Source organism: Sminthopsis crassicaudata, chromosome 6 (assembly GCF_048593235.1).
Source record: "Sminthopsis crassicaudata isolate SCR6 chromosome 6, ASM4859323v1, whole genome shotgun sequence".
Taxonomy (NCBI): Eukaryota; Metazoa; Chordata; class Mammalia; order Dasyuromorphia; family Dasyuridae; genus Sminthopsis; species Sminthopsis crassicaudata.
Genome location: NC_133622.1, coordinates 30002883 through 30023098, shown reverse-complemented (window position 1 = coordinate 30023098; position 20216 = coordinate 30002883). Strand labels below are relative to the sequence as shown.

General features: G+C 35.8%; 1 protein-coding gene across 3 annotated transcripts in view; it reads left to right on the top strand.

The window, feature by feature from the left end:
- Window positions 1-18449, top strand: part of PDS5A (PDS5 cohesin associated factor A) — a 128561-nt gene extending 110112 nt beyond the window's left edge. For all 3 annotated transcript variants that reach the window (XM_074274573.1, XM_074274574.1, XM_074274575.1), the window contains 6 exons: window positions 137-256; window positions 3318-3380; window positions 3810-3955; window positions 5056-5161; window positions 7414-7769; window positions 17442-18449. In XM_074274573.1, the coding sequence (XP_074130674.1) occupies window positions 137-256; window positions 3318-3380; window positions 3810-3955; window positions 5056-5161; window positions 7414-7769; window positions 17442-17445 (795 nt within the window). In that variant the 3' untranslated portion in view covers window positions 17446-18449. The remainder of the gene's footprint in view (window positions 1-136; window positions 257-3317; window positions 3381-3809; window positions 3956-5055; window positions 5162-7413; window positions 7770-17441) is intronic.
- The last annotated feature ends 1767 nt before the right edge of the window (window positions 18450-20216 follow it).

Below are 20216 nucleotides of genomic sequence, written 5' to 3'. Positions count from 1 at the left end.
TAACAGAAATTATTTTTGGGGATTAGATGTTGAATATAAGTTGACTTTTAATATAAATTGTTAATTCATTTTTCTTAAGATGGTACTGGTATATTCTGTACTCTTCCTGAAAATCTTTTTACATTTTTTCCCTCAGAAACTTTACACAGTATGTGATGTTGCTCTTTGTGTTATAAATAGTAAAAGTGCTTTATGCAATGCAGATTCACCAAAGGACCCAGTCCTTCCAACCAAATTTTTCACTCAACCTGAAAAGGTAAGTTTTTCCTACCTACTGAAATGGACTTGCATTTCATTGAATTTCAATTCAGTTCTTTAGACTCAGGATCATAGGTTAGATCAAAAGCTTTCATAGGAATGCTCTATTTAAAATTAATTCTTGGGCAGAATTTTTTTTTCTCTATGGCATGCAGATTGGAAAGGTGAGAGTCAAGATGAGTACAGAGGGAAATAAATGTTTTTGATGAAAGGTCTATGGGTTGTTTTTTGATTTTTTTTTTTTTCCCCCTAAAGTGTAAACTTTAGAGAAGCTTTTATACTTTTCATATTCTGATGAATTGTCCAGCTATGAATGACTAATATTCTTGCTGCCAAAAAAAGAGAAATAAATAGAAAATAGCACTATACAACTGGAACAAAATAATAAGGCTTTATAATAGATTTAATATTCTTTATATGTGAAATTTTCAGGTGACTGAAGATTATTCCATTTACATACCAAAGCTTTTATTTATATATATATGTGTGTGTGTGTGTATGTATTTATAAAAAACATAAATACTAATATATATATTTTTAACATTACACACATTTCCAGATTACTCCACTTCTTGAAACACTTGTTACAAAGTAAAATACATAAATAAAATTAATAATATGGCAATCTCAACTGAAAATGCTTTATGGCATTAATATCTCTAGCTTCCCCTCCCTACCTCTCAATTTTCAAAAAATTAACAAAAATTATTTTCACTCTCCCATTGTCTATCTCATGGCGGTAGATGATAAATTTCTTTCTTTCTTTCTTTCTTTTTTAAGTCAATACAGCTTTTTATTTTCAAAACATATGCAGGATAATTTTTCAACATGTGACTCTTGCAAAACTTTTGTATTCCAAAATTTTCCCTTCTCCCCACCCCCTCCTTTAGATAGCAAGTAATCCAATATAAGTTAAACATGTTAAATGTTTATGTTAAATCCAGTATATGTATACATATTTGTACAATTATCTTGCTGTACAAGAAAAATCAGATCAAAGAGGAAAAAACAAAATGCGAGCAAACAATAGCAAAAAAAGTAAAAAGGCTATATTGTGGTCCACACTCAGTTCCCACAGTCCTCTTTCTGGGTGTAAATGATCTCTTCATCACAAGATCATCAGAACTGGCCTCAATGGGAAATGATAAATATCTTGTAACAAATATACAGTCAAACAAAATATACATCTTCAAAGTCTGAAACAAAAGTATATGTCTTAGTTCTGTATCCTAAATCGTATCACCTCTCTAAAGTAAATAGTGTCATCATCAGTACTCTGGACTTATAAATAGCTAAATTATCAATTATAGTTATTATAGCTTTCAAAGTTGGTTTTACATTATTGTTATTGTATAAATTTTTTCTTGATTTTGCTCATTTCATTTTGAATCATCTTATAAATGTCTCAATGTTTTTATTTTTAGAATATTGATTTTACAAATAATTCTGGCGTTGCTTACTTTACTCTGCATCAGTTCATTTATTTCCATATGTTCTTGAAATTATCTGTTTCTTATAGTATGATAAAATTCCATCATTTTCATATACTGTAACTTTCTTCACTTGCCAGGTGTCCCCCTAAGCATCCTTTTTTTTTTTTTTCTTTTTCTTTTTTTCCCCACAACCAAAATAAATATATTATGTATAAATATTTTTATACAGATGTGACCTTTTCCAATTTTTTGTTTGTTTCTTTTAAGTATAGGGCTATCAGTATCATAGCTGATTTAAATGATACAGCTAATGTTTAGTAACTTTCTATAAATTATAATTCTAAATAACTTTGCAGAATGGACTACTAAGTTTTTTTTTTGTTTGTGTTTTTGTTTTTTTACATTATTTTGGAAAAGACTTTTCATTATGTTCCTCTCTGATTTCTTAAACAAAACACAGCACATTGTAACATTTTTCTAATAACAGGGTTCTCAGTAAGAAAATCTGGGGTTATTCACAGATACTAGAGATGGCAATATCTTCACAGCCACTTGAGTTTCCCTGGGCTGTTTCCCCTTCCATGAGGTTGCCTCCGACTTCTACGCCTTTTTTAAGTTGTTGGTGAAGCTTCTCCTGTGTTCCTCTCCTTAGCTTTGCTAGTACTTGCTCTCATTTTGCCTACCTTAGGAAAACAAATTCCCTTTTAATCTGCTTTTAATCTGTGCATCCAAAAACCAGAATAGCAAGCATGTTGTATTCTAGATAAGATTACACTAAAGTCTCTTGGTAAGGTCTTTCATTGTCCTTTTTCCTCTAAGGTACATGTTCTTTAGTTTCATCTTGAATTTGGATTAATTACCCTATTATAGGTCTGTTTCTCCTTCAGCTTCTTTTCCTCATCCTTGCCTCGGACTAGTTAAAATTAATAGCTTTTAGATGGCATTCAGAAACCTTTGGTTTTTTGGCACATTTTTTTTTTTAAAATTTTAAATACCAATATACCAAGAACAGTATAATTTGATAATAACATGTTGCACTACAGTTGCATATTTGATGATATGAATTAGTAACATTTTATAGCAAAATGAATTATGTCACTTAAAGTAGATTGGTTTCTTTGGCTCCATATTTTCCTTAAGGGCAAAAAATAGGGGCATGTTTATATAATAAGCGCAAAAGAAAACAAGTTAAAAAAAAACTCTAAAGGATTACAGTGGTTACAAGAGAAGACTAGAAAACAAACCATTTGATTAACTTTAGGGAAAAGTTCTTGGAGAAAATTCTTTTAAAAATTCTTAAAAAATTCATGATGCAGTCTTAGATCCAGATTGGGAAAAGGTTAGAAAATAAGAAAGAAAAATTTGAGGTTGTGAATGTATTTGTATTATAAATGTATTTAGAAAAATCTGGGTATCATGCATACAATGCATCGTATTTCACAGATCTTTGCTAACTCACAGTTATGAGTGTTTGTTGGAGACTTGGTGTATATTTATGCCACATAGATTAGGTCTGTTAGCAAGAAATATAATTAACTTGCATTATTTTTAATAAAGGGCTAACAATAAAATAAATCAATTAAAGTACACACTAACTTTTATTACTTTTTTTTTTTTTAATAATAGGATTTCTGTAATGACAGAAGTTATATTTCTGAAGAGACAAGAGTTCTCCTATTAACAGGAAAGGTATTCTTAGATAATTTTAGTTTTTTTGTTTTGTTTTGTTTTGCTTTTTTAGTTATTTTTCTCAAATACCTCACTTATGTTCTGTCCCTACAAAGTACTCAAATATCTTTTTGTAAATGTTAATGAGGGATTAGTAATTATAATACTAAATATCATTTTATTATTAGGGAAGAGTGAAAATTGGAATATTAGAATAAATTAAATTTTCATGTTTGGCAGCAATGTTTTTATAGCTTTATCTTATAGCAATGATAATTATTCTTCATGCTTTTATCCATTTTGCTCAAGTATAATAGAACATTCCATTCATAATTCTTTTTTATCCCATTTATTCTAAGGTAGAAATAATCATTTGGCTTTTAAAAATATTATCTGAACATATATATATTGTTTTTAGTTAAATAATATGTATTTGTTTGTACATTTTAGCCAAAACCTGCTGGAGTACTAGGTGCAGTAAACAAGCCTTTATCAGCAACAGGAAGAAAACCATATGTCAGAAGCACAGGCACAGAACCTGGAAGCAATGTTAATGCAAACTCAGAGCTGAACCCTTCAACAGGAAATCGATCAAGGCAATTTCCTCCTAATTATTTTGTTTCTTCTGTTGACTTTTTTCAACTCTTGATTTTTTTTCTGAAAGCATATATCAAATCATGTTCTTTTGCCTTCAGGACATGTATTTGTGTGTAATAGTAATAAAGGGGGAGAAACAGAATAGATGCTACTTTTATACAGTGTATATACAGTGTGAAATTTTTATATGTAATGAAGACCATTGTGTCTAACAGGAAATGAGTAGAAACTTGATTTCAGATGTGTCAATCTCAAGTAATTGATTTTCACAACTGTAATTTTAATGTTCATAGTATATAAGATCAGTCAAAAGAGTGCATAAATTATTAAAATGCCATTATTTTGCATGGAGATCATCCATTCCCATTTATTTTATAAAAATCATAAATCTGATTTACCTATATATTTGTGTGTATATACACACACACATGTATGTATAAAAGATGATCTTTTCCATTGAAACATTAAGTGTAAGAGAAAAATATGGATTAAAAATTCATTAAATAATATACTGTTTATTGTATATATAAAAATGTTTAGTTTAAATGTTGGTAGTTCTACCCACTTTGTGAATGCTAACATTTGAGTTTCTTTTGAAAATGCTTAACATAGTAGTCACAGACTAAGAGGTATACTTTTTAATGATTATGTTCATAAAGATGACTACTTCCTTATCAAATAGGACATCTCCCTCTTTTGGGTGATAAAACAAATAGATGTTTTGTAAAATGTAAATCTTGGATGATTTTTTTCCTCTGTCTTTTCATTAATGCTAATGAAAATATTAATGTCCATGTTGCCTAAGGTGAAACAAAATGTTTAGTCCTTGTAGTACATTGTTCTGAAAATCAAGATACCGGGATCATAGTTATAGAGCTGGCACAAATGAGTCATCTCTTTGGGTTTCCACATCCTTATTTGTAAAGTGAACAGGAGTCACTCTTGAGTCCTTCAGACTACAAAGTTTGTGTCAGGATTTTTGTTTGTTAATATGTCGTGTGGAAGTCTATGTTAAAATCCATTGACAATATTTTTAGTATCTACACTGCTCATTTTGCTCATATGTGGTAAAGTTTTCTTAGTTAATTTTGTTTAACAGGGAACCAAATTCAGAAGCTTCAGAAACTGGAGTGAGTGAAAATGAAGAAAATCCTGTGAGAATCATCTCCGTCATACCAGGAAAGGCTGAGCCTGTAAAGAACAAGGTAAGGGCACAACCACAATGTCGATCCTTGTCACTATCCACGCTTCCTTAGGGTTGGTCCAGTTCCCCATCTACCCCTTCAGAAAGTAAGAGCTGCTTAACAGTATGGCTTCATTTTTTAAAAATTTATTACCGGGGATAGCTAGGTGGTACAGTGGATAGAGCACCAGCCTTGAAGTAAGGACCCGAGTTCAAATTTGGCCTCCGACACTTAACTCTTCCTAGCTGTGTGACCCTGGGCAAGTCACTTAACCTCTCAGTTGCTTCAGCCCAAAAAAAAAGAAAGAAAGAAAGAAAGAATAGCATATTTAACTTCAAATATATATATATATATATATATATATATATATATATATATATATATATAAAGAGAGAGAGAGAACCCAAATCTATAGAAGACTAGATGGAGATTTTCAATTACCTATTCTCAGAAAAGTGATAGAATATCTGTAAAGGAACTACCAAAGGAGAAAGTGATCCTCATGAATTCATAGGAGAATTCTATCCAAATTTTTGTCGATATTCAGATTACACAAGTTATTGTCAATCTGAGAAAGGGAAGTATAAATCTAACATGTAAACCAAGGAGAGAGAAAACACAAGGAAAACTACAGATCAATATCATTAATGAATATCAGTTCCAATTTTATGCAAAATCCTGTCAGTCTCAGCACAGGGTGCTTTTGAAATCCTTCTCCTTTACTTACTAGCCATGTGACCAAGCATACCACTTAGGCTCCACGCCTCTGCTTTGTCATCCATAAAATAGAGTTAATAAAGATACAATTATACATTTGAGAGTTGTTTTGAAAATGTCATGGGAAATGTACTTTCAATCCTTAAAGCAGGTATAGTTTTATTCTATTATAGCACTCTTACATTTCAGAGACAGTTAACCAAGATTTATTGATTGGCTCTAGACTCAGGCAAATATATTTTAAGTACTCTTGCTCTAAAGAATACCTCTGACTTGTGAATTTCACAATTTTGGATCCAGCAGTTTTGCAGAGGAAAATAAGCTATTTAGAAAATTAAAAATTTATATTAGTTCTAAGAGGTCTTATCTATAAGTTGGGACATTATTGAAATATTGCATTTTGGTATTTTAAAATAAGATTTGAAAGGTACTATTTCATTCAGAAAACCTATTTTGGCAAAGACTTTTAAAATGATTATCATAAGAAGCTAGTTTCCTTTTATTTTATTATTTAAGCCATAACCAAAAATAAATTTAAAATTTAAAGAAAAGGTGTGATTCATTGAGAAAATAGAATTCAACTTCAAAAAAAAAAACCAAACCTCAGGATACAGTAAAATTCACTATCACCTACTTCCCACACAATAATATTGTAAAAATTGCAGCAGTTTTCCCATTCCCCCCAAAAAAATACTGGAATAGGAATCTTATTTAAGACAGACAAACCACTTATGTAAATGAACAGATCAGAATTGTTTTAGTCTCAGACATTTATCATCTTACAGTTCCAAAATTCTGTGATTATAAAAATATCTTGTCTTGCTTTTTATGTTATACATATTCCTCTTAAGTTATAAGTTAACTTTGTTTCTAATCATGCCTTTAAATTCCATATCTCTAACCACAGAATTGTGTCAGTGTTTTAACAGACATTTAAATAAATTAATAAATCTTCCTATTTAAATGAGGCTCCCAGTGAATCCTTTAAAATTATCAATTAGATAGCTTCTTAATTTTTTTTATTGGCGAAACCATCCACAGTACATTGGCTGCATATATTGCACATATACTTTGTGTGCGGGAATTCTTTGTCCTGATTCACAGACAGAACCCTCCCAAAAAGATGATGTGTGAGAAATCTTCTAGAGCCTATTGACAGTAGTTTCCGTATTCTGAGTATTTGATGTTTGCGTTTTGTTTATGTTTTAAACAATTTCCCCATTTTCAGTCGGTGCTCATTAATTACTTGTTTCTGAGAGTGATTGGGGTGCCTGATAGCATAATGCTAATTTTCAGTTCTAATTATCTTAATTTGTCTGGGCTTGGCATCCCGCATCTCCACCTTTTTCGAAGAAGTGTCCATTACATTTCGTAAATACTGTTCTGAAATCATAAGATGCAGAGGAAGAGATGGGAATGTTTTAGGATGTCCATCGCGCATCCTGCCCCTCTGCCCCTTTTGCACCTTTCAGGTGTGCTCATCAGTAGTTTTGGATGCAGGAGGTTCCTCCGAGAGGAACACGCACACTCACAGGATTTTATCTGGACTCTCCTAGGAGATCAACTCCGACCAGGCCGCTCCGGGCAACCTCAGCACCGACCGAGGGAAGAAGAGGCCAGCCACTGCCTCTGGGGCGGAGAACATCCAACAGAAAGTCGAGGAGAAAAAGGCTGACGAGACAGGACCCCCCATACCCCCCAAGGCCCGACGAGGGCGTCGGCCCAAGTCTGAGTCTCAGGGCAGCGCCACCAAGAGCGACGAAGCAAACAAGGCGGCTGGGAGGGGCAGAAAGAGGGCCGCGGGGGGGCAAGAGAGCCCGGGGGGGCTGGAGGCGGGCAGCGCCAAAGCCCCCAAACTCCAGGACCTAGCCAAAAAAGCAGCACCAGCAGAGAGGCAGATTGATTTGCAAAGGTAAAATAAAGTAACTTCTCTCCACACCTTGAATTGCCAAAGCATTCTTACAAATTCCTAAGTTGTTAGCACATGGGAATCAAGCTGTCCTTTGGTAGAAAAAAACAGAAAAGGGAAGAACTCAGAAAACAGCTGCTAGCCCAAAGGCTTTTTCTCTGTTGCATTTTCATCCCATTAATTCAGACTTTAAGGGTTTGATTCTCAGATATCGATCATCAAGCAAGCGTTTAGTTACTGTTGTGAGCTGCCCCGACGTCGGCATCAGACACCTGAAAAGGAACCACTACTCTCTGGCTGATCTCGGTGTGGCCGCCACATAAGATCGTCACTGCTCTTAGTTGGGTTCACTCCTGACTTGAACTTTTAAATTCCTTTGATTTTTCAGAAACAAGGCTCTACAAAATGTTTATTGTTGCAATATTGAGAATTCACGCTATGACAGAATATGCCCAATTTTGTATTTACCTGGGATTTTGCTAATCTGCCCTCTCTATTGGGTCTTCATTTTTAGGTTTAGAATGTTTAATAGATCAAAGGTAAAAGCCAGCCAGGGGACTAAGTCAGAGGCTATGCTGCTTGTTTGACAACCGAGATCAATACAAAGTTTCCCTGAACTGCACTGAGGCATCATGGCACAGTTCATATCTTCTGCAGCACTTGTAGATTCTCTTAGAATAGTGGGATTGAGATTTTAAAGTGAGTAGATGTGAAAATGTTTATAAGAAGAATTCCGCTTTAATGATTTTAACAGTATCAAATTTAATTATTAACACATTGAATTCTCTCGGTAGACATTGGGCAGCGACTGATCTTGGTGGTGTCTGTAAGAGACAAAGGGCTGAGCCAGGACAGGGCAGGGCTGGGCATCTGGAGGGTCACAGAAAGGCTGATGGGTTTCAGATCACCCAAAGCAATGGTGCAGATTCAGGCGGGTAGAGGGGTGGCGAGCTGAGCTGGAAGAGGAGAGGGCACTGACCTAGTTTGGGGGGGGTGGTTAAGTGTGAAAAGCACAGTTTGCTAGTTCCTCTTCTCAGCTCCTCGTTAGCGCTAGTGCTTTCCTGCTCATGAAGGTTCCTTTGGTCTCGGCTTCCCCAGGGGGAAACCTTCCCCTGCCCCTCTTGATTGAGCTCAGCACCCCCCCCTCCCCTTCTGTCCTACCCACAGAGGCCCATCACTTCCCCTCCTTTATTTTATGGCCAACACTGCTCCGCCTCAGGCCTCAACTTCCTGTGACTGGGACACTGAGGATCCCCTCCCCTGCCTTGTGACCTCTGCCCTCTCCTCTTCCTTGATCCTACATCTGTGTGAGTTTCTCAGCTCTGGGTGCTCTGTCACTGGCTCTGGTCCAGGATCCGCATATTGGCCTTTCCCCGCCTGGTCCCTGTTGAGCTCTGTTCTCCCCCTTCCTTTGGAGAAGGACCCCGAACTGCCTCAGCCTGGGATCCTCAGGGGTGCCCAGGGCTTGCCCCAACTCCCACCCGCACATCTGAGCAGCTTAAGTTCACCTTGACTGCGCTTCCGGAATGTGCCCTCTTCTCTCTGACATGCCCTTGTGATATCTGCCTCCTCTTCATGCCATCCTCAGCCAGGTCTCAAGTGCAGGTCTTCCCTTGTCACCCCCCTACCCGGTAACCTCCAAGGGAACCCTCCTCCTTCCTTTGTCATCCTAGACCTTCCCTCATTCTGGGCCCTCCTCAAGCCAGGGACGTGGCGGCCTTCTGGTGGGCCCCAAGCCAAACGCTGTGTCTCCTGGCTAGGTACATTCTCTCTGGCCAGGCCCCTTCTCTGAGCACTGACCTTTCTGGCTTCCTTTTCAACCCCAAGCAGAAAGCCATCTGTCCCAGGGAGCCCTCCCCATCCTGTTATTTCTGATGCCTTCTTTCTGTGAGGCAGGCCCAATTTCTGTCTTGAGCTTGTTGGTACATACTTGTTTATGTATTGTTCCCCCATTAGATTTTTGAGCTACTTGAGGGCAAGAACCTTCTTTGGCCTCTTTTTCCATATCTCTGGCACCATAGTAAGTATTTTAAAAATATTGATTGATTCATTTTCCTAAACATAATTAAATTGAATAAAATTAAATTAAAATCACCTGTACCCATAGTCAGGAACATGAAAACCTCTGAAGGATACAAGAGAGACAGACAGACATAGACATCCGAGTCTCTGGGTTGATTTTTAGTTAATTTAAGTTTGAGAGAGCATGTTTTTATACTATTCCCTTATCTGTATTTCCCACTGAACAAACTTGCATTAAGGTAATTGGTCCCCATATCCCAATACACAAATTTCCTATGATTCATTTATTTGAGGTCAGAAATAACCCCTCAAATTTCTCACTATAGAAACAGGAAACATCTTAATTTCTTGTGTATGTTATTGATATTTTTATTACTGCCATGGCCAAATGACATGCTGTGCTCAGAATCCAAGCTGGCCAAAATAGAAGGGGCTTGGTGAATGGTTCTCTGTTGTTTGGGTTGTTAAGGAAAATGAAATGTGAAGACAAAAGGAATCTGAAGAACCGGATGGGAATCCTGATCTCTGATTTTCACGTTAAAGGGTATTAGAATGTAACAGGAGAAAAGGAAGGAACAGTTACACCTGGAGTTACCAAACAGCCTAAAAAAAGGCCGGAACTAGTTCTGGGATATTGAGCTTGTTTTATATGTCGTGCACCTGTAAGACCCCTTCCAAGTATATATATTTTTTATTTTTTAAAAAAAACTATCTAATGATAGTTTATTTTTAAAAGAAACTTAACCAAAGTTAAAACTCCCTGAACTTGGAGCTTCTTGAAGAAAACCTTGCTTGTCCTTGAAGGAAGAGAGACGCTTTCAAGTTGAAATCACCTGGAGAGAAGCAGCAGAAAGGTCCTGGCTCCTCCTCGGGGAGCAGGCTGAGATCTCTCTGTCAGGCTCAAAAGCAGGAAAGGGGCCTTCCTTTATAGGGCATGTGCTGAGACATGACAGAGAACTTCCTGACATTTGTCTGACCAGACTATTGCCTCTTTCTCTGCCCGAAAGGAGTCCAAGAAAGGTCTGCTGCCACATGGCAAGCCTTGAGCAACTGCCCAGAGCCCTCATCACTTGCAGAAGGTAGAGGGAGATTTGCTTAGGACAGCAAGCACCAGCCTTCTTCCTAGAATAACATGTGCGAGTGTGAACCTCCGAGCCCGACCCCCCCAGCTGCCCGGCCAAGACTCAATTTCAGGAGAAAGGATCAGTCCTAGCAAGTAATGGAGCAAAAGTAGACAGGGTCCCCTGGGGTCCGAATTCATTTCAAAAAAACAAATAATTGGGGGGCAGCTAGGTGGTGCAGTGAGTAGAGCAGCAGTGCTGAAGTCAGAAGGACCAGAGTTCAAATTTGGTCTCACTTAGCACTTCCTGGCTGTATGACCCTGGGCAAGTTACTTAATCCTTATTGCCTCAGGGGGAAAAAAAGTGAGCTTACTGAAGGGGGAGGGGAGATAATTTAGAACATTATTGAATGATAGCTGTCAAATATCTAGAAAAGAAGCATGTTCCCAGGAAGCTAGCAGAGAACCAGCATCATGATGACTGATATTCCAGGAGGATGAGCGATCCTTCTCAGGGAGCGGCAGATTTGTTTAGCTTGGGTTTGTTCCAAGGTTCTGATGGAGTAGTTCTTTGGGGGGCTGGCCCTTCTTTCTACGAGATTGTGTTTTTAAGTCAAGTCAGTGATATACATGCATTAGACACCCCTCATTCAAGTCTCTGCTAACAGCTGGGGATACTAAGAGAAAGAAAAGAACATGTCCTTTTTTGTTTGTCTTCCTGAGGCTCCTGGAAAGGGGCCGTTAGATGATTCAGCATACAGAGCCCCAGCCCCAAGTCCGGAAAATCTGAGTTCAAATCTGAGCCTGAGACATTTAACACTTGCTAGTTATACGACCCTGGGCAAGTCACTTAACCCTGGTTGCCTCAGCAAAAACAAATATAATCAACAAACCACCCAAATACAGGTTAAGTTTTATTCATGTCTATATAAACATTAAGTCATATAGGTATAATTCTTCCAACCATTATTACATAAGCGCCATGCCAAATGTATACATTGAATAATTTTATTGAGTTTTGAAGACAGGGACGAATAAGAACATTTCATCTTTAAGACTGGATAATCCAATAGAACCGGATATCTTCCCATCAGCAGAGTACCCAATATTGTTGAGCTTTTTTTCTGTATGTCGTGCACCTGTAAGACTCCTTCCCAGAATAATTTTTAAGTGTATTGGAAAAAACCCAATTTTACCTGATGATAGTTTACTTTTAAAAGAAACTTAACCAAAGTTAAAACTGGCCCGAGTTCTGCTCTGATCTGCATTCAGATTTTATACTAATTTCTCTTGAGGTGGAAAGCATTTTTCATCATGAGTCCTTTGGAATTATCTTTGATGGTACTTTTTTTAAACATTAGTATCATCTCCCAATGAATGCTCTTCACTTTCCAGGATATTCTTTTAGTTAAGGAAAATACACCAATACATTGGCCAGTTTTGGAAAATGAACGTTTGAGACCTCATCTTTAATTTGCCATGTCTGGAAAGCATAACTGAAAGCGTTATTTTTGAAAGTTTTCAATGTTTTCTTTTAAGTTGTTGCATGCATAATCTACTTTCCTCCAGTTTCTGTTGCCCTCATTGTGCAGTATTAATTCATAGTGTTTTCCCAATTTTTTCTAAATTTATTGTATTCATTTTTTGTGGCAAAATATTAGTATCATGATATAGCAGAGTAGGATTAGGTTCTGATAGAATACTATGAGAAGTCTGAAAAGGATCATTTTCATCCAATGGATGGTTTGTCATTTGTCTTGGGGGATGGGGAGAGTGGTACTGACTGGTAAATAGGAATCAGGATCTGAGTTTTTTGGAGGAGAGGGTAATGCCCCCAGTGGAATTTGGAAAAACGTAAAGGATCCCAGAGATAGCCAAGAGGAAGTGTTTATTTTGCCCATAAAGGATAGCATAAAGCAAGCCTCTGATACATTGGAAGGAGTTTGCAAGTTGCTTCTGAATCTACATCTATCCCTTTATCCTCCATGGAGCTGGAATACCCAAAAGAGTCCTTTTGGAGCATGGGGACACATGGCATTCATGGCAAATGCCTTGTCTCAGCTTCCCAGATGCTAGTTTTTCAAAATGATATCCTTCGATGTTATTTTTCTTGTATTTGGGTTGAAAACTTCCACAAAAATGCAGTGAATAAAAAGCATTTATAAAAACTGTTCCTATAATTCTAAGTGCTAAAATTTGTCAGATTTCATAATTTTCTTTCTATAAAATAATCTAGACATTTTTCAGGTTTGGATCATTGTTTTGCAAGAGTTTACTTTGGGAAAGCTGTCTTAGGATCTTAGAATTCTGACCCCTTTGTTCATGAATATTGAATTTGGCCTCAAATCTCACTTATGGCCCAGTGGATGTTAGGTTATAATATAATATATATAATAAAAATAATAACCCAATATCAGACTCACAAGATTCTGTTAAAATCAATAGCTATAATATCTATATAATGCTTTCTAAACCTAAAAGAACTAAGGTTCAAGCCCCCTAAAAAAGAATCAGTGCTCTTAAAATATAGGAATGAATGGGAGCTAATCCTTATTAATAATTACAACTTTAAGTATAGGACAAGATCAAAAGTCTTAGCAAAAAAAAAAAAAAAAAAAAAGATTTCCTCCAAACTTTTGGGTTATTTTATTACCGAAAGTAGTACCGTAGAACTCAAGTAGGGAAAAAATTTTAGCAGTTGACTATTTTTATTTATTTGTTTGTTTTGGTCATACATTGTTTTACATATTTCCTTATAAATCACATTGGGAGAGAAAAAAAAAAAAACACAAAAAGGAAAAGCCATGAAAGAAAGAAAGAAAAATAAAGCAGAAGAAAAAGACAAAATAAGAATATAACGTGTATGATTTATATTCAGTCTCCTTAGATATTTTTCTACAGATGGCATTTTCTGGCCAAAATTTTTGAGATTGCTTCTGGTCACTAAATCACTGAAAACAACCAAATCTTTCATTGTTGATCACCATACATTCCTGCTGTTACTGTGTACAATGTATTCCTGGTTCTGCTTGTTTCACTTAGCATGAGTTCATGTGAATCTTTCCAGGACTTTCTAAAATCATTTCTAAAATCAGCTTGTTCATCACTTTTTACATAACACTAATGTTCCATTGCCTTCATATACTGCAATATGCTCAGCAATTCCCCAACTGATGGACACCTACTTATTTTCCAATTCTTTGCTACCACAAAAGCAAAGTTAAAAATATTTTTGTACATGTGGGGCCTTTTCCCTCCTTTATGATTTCCACTGGATACAGATTCAGCAATAGTGGCAATTAATATTTTACAAGTGAATAAAGGAAGGCTTAATGAGGTTAAATGACCTGCCCAAAATCAAAGAAGTGGTAATGCCTCCCATTAAATGATGTAAAAGTCATTTCAACAATTTAGATTTCTTTGTGATGCTCGTTCCCAAAGTAACATATTTCACAGATATTTTAAGTCATTTCTCAAATGATGTGATTCTTTCACCAATGAACCGATGTCACAGTAATGTGACATAAAGTAAAATGATAGATGTTCCTTTTCGGACACAGAGCCAAGTGCAGGATGTTCTCCCAGTGACCTGTGAAAGCAGTGAGCATGATCTGGAACTGGCCAAGGGAGGCTCCATCACAAATGATAAAAATATGTATTTTTGTGTGATCTTTAATTATGATAATCATCCATATATATATTATATATATAATTATATATATTGTATATATATTATTATATATAATTATATATTTTATATATATAATTATATATCCATATATAATTATGATAATCATTAATTATGATAATCATCCATAAAGAATCAATACAAATTTCCTCATGTTCTAATATCATGGAATTGTTAACTTTCATTCTTCTAGGCTTAACATATATTGGTTTGTTTAAAACCAATTCTGTCTGATGTGCTGTCCTGCTAATATTAATATGAATGAAAATCACTACTTTGGGGAATAAAAAAACTTTTCCCTAATGTGTGGTTGCAATATGTACATATTAAGTATTGTTTCTAAAAAAATTTTTTAAATGCTTACTCAAGTGATGATTTAAAAGCAAAGTAATATGATAAGTTCAAAATAAAAATTATATTTTGGGAGGTATAGTTGGCAACTCTTTAAATAGGAGGATTTTCTTTTTTTCTTTATTTTAATTTTATAATTATAACATTTTTTCACAGTACATATGCATAGGTAATTTTTTTACAAACATTATCCCTTGTACTCCCTTCTGTTCCGAATTTTCCCCTCCTTCCCTCCACCCCTTCCCCTATTTAACAGGCATTCCCATACATATTAAAAATGTTATAGTATATCCTAGGTATAATATATATGTGCAGAACTGAATTTTGTTTTTCTTGTTGCAAAGGAAGAATTGGATTTGGGAGGTAAAAATAACCTGAGGAGAAAAACAAAAAAATGCTCACAGTTTACACTCATTTCCCAGTGTTCCTTCTCTGGGTGTAGATAATTCTGTCCATTTTTGATCAATTGGAATTGCATTAGCTCTTCTCTATGTTGAAGATATCCACTTCAATCAGAATACATCTTCATGCAATATTGTTGTTGAAGTGTATAATAATCTCCTGGTCCTGCTCATTTCACTCATCATCAGTTGATGTAAGTCTCTCCAAGCCTCTCTGTATTCCTCCTGCTGGTCATTTCTTACAGAACAATAATATTCCATAACATTCATAAACCATAATTTACCCAACCATTCTCCAATTGATGGGCATCCATTCATCTTCCAGCTTCTAGCCACTATGAAAAGAGCTGCCACAAACATTTTGGCACATACAGGTCCCTTTCCCTTTTTTAATATTTCCTTGGGATATAAGCCTGGTAGTAGCACTGCTGGATCCAAGGGTATGCACAGTTTGATAACTTTTTGGGCATAATTCCAGATTGCTCTCCAGAATGGTTGGATTCTTTCACAACTCCACCAACAATGCATCAGTGTTCCAGTTTTCCCACATCCCCTCCAACATTCATTATTTGTTCTTGTCATCTTAGCCACTCTGACAGGTGTGTAGTGATATCTCAGAGTTGTCTTAATTTGCATTTCTCTGATCAGTAGTGATTTGGAACACTCTTTCATATGAGTGGAAATAGTTTTAATTTCATCATCTGAAAATTGCCTGTTTATATCCTTTGACCATTTATCAATTGGAGAATGGCTTGAGTTATAATAAATTAGAGTCAATTCTCTGTATATTTTGGAGATGAGACCTTTATCAGAACCTTTACCTGTAAAAATATTTTCCCAATTTGTTACTTCCCTTATAATCTTGTTTGCATTAGTTTTGTTTGTACAAAAGCTTCTTAATTTGATGTAATCAAAATTTTCCATTTTGTGATCAATAATGATCTCTAGTTCTCCTCTGGTCACAAATTCATTCCTCCTCCACAGGTCTGAGAGGTAAACTATCCTATGTTCATCTAATTTATTTATGATCTCGTTCTTTATGCCTAAATCTTGGACCCATTTTGATCTTATCTTAGTATGTGGTGTTAAATGTGGGTCCATGCCTAGTTTCTGCCATACTAATTTCCAGTTTTCCCAACAGTTTTTGTCAAATAATGAATTCTTATCCCAAAAGTTGGGATCTTTGGGTTTGTCAAACACTAGATTGCTATAATCATTGACTACTTTGTTCTGTGAACCTAACCTATTCCACTGACCAACTAGTCTTATTTCTTAGCCAATATCAAATGGTTTTAGTGACTGCTGCTTTATAATGTAGTTCTAGAGCAAGTACAGCTAGGCCACCTTCACTTAATTTTTTTTTCTTTACTTCCCTTGAAATTCTCTATCTTTTGTTCTTCCATATGAATTTTGTTGTTATTTTTTCTAGGTCATTAAAATAGTTTCTTGGGAATCTGATTGGTATAGCACTAAATAAACAGATTAGTTTAGGGAGTATTGTCATCTTGATTATATTCGCTCGCCCTATCTAAGAGCATTTAATGTCTTTCCAATTATTTAAATCCGACTTTATTTTTGTAATTTTGCTCATATAATTCCTGACTTTCCTTTGGTAGATATATTTCCAAATATTTTATACTATCGACAGTTATTTTGAATGGAATTTCTCTTTGTATCTCTTGCTGTTGGATTGTGTTGGTAATGTATAAAAATGCTGAGGATTTATGTGGATTTATTTTGTATCCTGCAACTTTGCTAAAATTCTGAATTATTTCTAATAGCTTTTTAGTAGAGTCTTTGGGGTTCTCTAAGTATACCATCATGTCATCTGCAAAGAGTGATAGTTTGATTTCCTCATTACCTACTTTTAATTCCTTGAATCTCTTTCTCAGCTCTTATTGCCAAGGCAATAAGTACAATAGAGGATTTTCTTTTTAATGTCCCAAAAAAAGATAGCCACTTCCATGCTAATAGTTATATTATTAGATCTGTTCATCTGTTTGTTTCAGAAAGAATAAAGCATGTATCATTCCCCTAGAGGAAGGCATAATTGCCACCTGTTGTTGTAGAGTTTGGTATTCACATGAGATTTGCTCTGTCTCCCCCTTCCTTGTTATGTCTGTTCTAATATTAACTTTTTTCTTCTCTATAAGGTAAAAAAGAAACCTCATTCAAAAAGGGAGGAGATGATGGCCAAATAAAGACAGGCTCAAGCTTCTGCAAAAACTAGAATTCAAAAAGTAGCTGGACAGAAAGTGAGATGACTTCAAAACACCTAATTTCTGCCTTGAAAACTGAAAAACTCCTAACTTCCCTTTCATATGACACCAGTCCTTGAATGGAAATGTAAAGCAGAAACTCGTGAGAGAGGCTAAAAGCAACTGTACTTATTTTCCCCTGAGACTTTTTTTAATGAAAAGTCAATAATTAAGCAAATTGCTTAACACTTGGTTCCAGTTCCTGCATATCTGGAGTTTAAAGTGCATCACAACGTTCTTTTCCATGCTGCATTTTTTTTTTTTTTTTTTTTAAAGAAAGTCACAGGATGTCCTTACACTGACAGAAAATTCATAATTCTAGAGCCAGGAATGCCCATGTTACACAAGAAAAATAGAAGCCTACTGAATTAATTTTAAGGAGAAAAAGTGATTGGAACAAGTACTTCTTGGCTTTTCCTTTTGAAGACTTTTATGTATAATTCTTTCCGCCTGCCTACTTTTCTGCAAAACTAAGATGTACAGATTTCATTTCCCTGCTATGAAAAGTCATGTGGTGGCAATTTTATAAATGTTGCTTTCTGATTTTTATCAGAATGAGAAAATAATTGAAATTATTGATTTGGAAGTACACATTTCATTTTTTTTAATTCCCCCCCCCACTTTAGTTTAATATAATTTGCAATAAATGTACATATGGTTGTTTGTTTTATAAAGCATATCACTTTAAAAAGTTTTTACTCCAGTGGTCATTATGTTGGAATATTGGAAATTTTAAAGGAGTAAAGGCATTTTCAGGATTTGGTTTTCTAATGTGATCACCAGATTTTTATTATTGATGTAAAAACGTTCAATTTTTTTAAAATAGCTGGACATTGGCATCTTCAAGAAGAAAGTTGGAAATGTTTAGAATTGCATTCAATTTTAAACATTGTGATAAATGAAGGAATGTCTGTTTTGCATTTGTTTCCCCATACAAACTCATTTCTTTTTAATTTTAGAAGACTCTTGCACCAATATTATGTTTCCTGGCATTGTTCAGCAAGGGTAAAAGTGTACGCTTTGGGTACACGTGATCATATTTAAGTTGGTTGCATAAAATAAATGCTTCTAGGTATCATGTGATAGTCCTTGCTTTTTAATCGGTCAGTATGTTCTCTCGTCTTGAATGGAGCAGAGGCTCGGAGGATTCAGAATGAGATGTCAGGAGTACAGCCAACTCTGTTATCTGTGGTAATTGGAGGGTCAGGGGAGTTAGGAAGAGAGACTGCATCCCCTCAAGGGCCAAGGAGCTTCAGGGAAGAGCTTCCCCTTCCCAGAGCTCTCAGCTCCTCTCGGGGCAGTCGGGAACCACTCACTCGGCGGGAGCTTCAGCTGAACTGGATTATTTCAGTGTATTTGTACCATGTGCCTAGGCACACTTGGTAAAGAGGCAGGAATTAAACAAGTGATGTTTTAACAGAATTACCGCCTATTTTGCTCAATCATGTTAGCAAAAATTTGAAAGCAAGATTCACATTAGACAAGCATCCGTGCCCACCCACCCCACCCCCCAGGATAAACCAGAGTTGGCTGTATATTAATAATGTATATAGAAGATAGAGGGAAATAATTCAATTGTTTATACTAATTATAGAAAAATATGATTTTGGGAGAATGTAAAATTGGCTACCACTTTTGACTGCCTTCTCTATCATTGCCTTGTAAAGAAATCAGAAATGATAAAGCTCAGACCTAGACCCTGTGGGACAGAAGGGAAAAAAAACAAAAAACTATGCATAAGTATATGACAGACAGTCACTCTAGGCAACTTATGAAAAATGGGCACATCCTAATCAGGGAGGTTTTTAAGCTCTCATAGTGTGAGAAGTTAATTTCAGTTCCCTCAAACCCTTTAGGAGAGGGTGAGAACATTTTTTCCTTGGAACCCTTCCTCTTTCTTTGGAACTCAGCTCTAACCATTGAAGATAATGGGGAGGGGGCGGCTAGGTGGCGCAGTGGATAGAGCACCAGCCCTGAATTCAGGAGGACCCGAGTTCAAATCTGATCTCAGATACTTAACACTTCCTAGCTGTGTGACCCTGGGCAAGTCACTTAACCCCAGCCTGGGGGGAGGAAGGGAGGAAAGATGATAATAGGGAACCATGTCAAATAATGTGGAAAAGAGGAAATTGCTCATTTATTTAATGCAATGTGAATTCCTGTGGGGAGAAAAGGCGAGTTGAGTAGAGCTCTCTCCTATAGATTGAATAGGAAGCACTGGCAGAACTATGCACCTGATTTAATGATGGCATCCAGATGAAGGGAATGAAACAGAAAAGGAAAATGGGAGGTTGAAAAACTCTTCTGATTGGGAAAATGCACATTTGAACAAAAATTTTGATTTCATTTTAAAATATTAAAAGATACTTCCTCTTAAATTGTTAATATCTTGAAGCTAAACAAAAGGAAAACATCCAGATTTGCAGTTAAATGCTAATGTTAACCCTTTGTTTGAGGATTCTTGTAATTTGTCTAATAATACAACCAGAATTTTATACTCTTTGATACAAAGCGTGTATAGTAGTTTTACATATTCTTGTGCTGCACATGGGCTGGGTTTTTAGAATTTTCTTTTTAAGAATGAAGCAGAACATTGTAATTTGTGTAAATGCAGAGTGTAATATCTACTATGAAACACTAAAAACATGGATTGTTTCGAATAAAACCAAG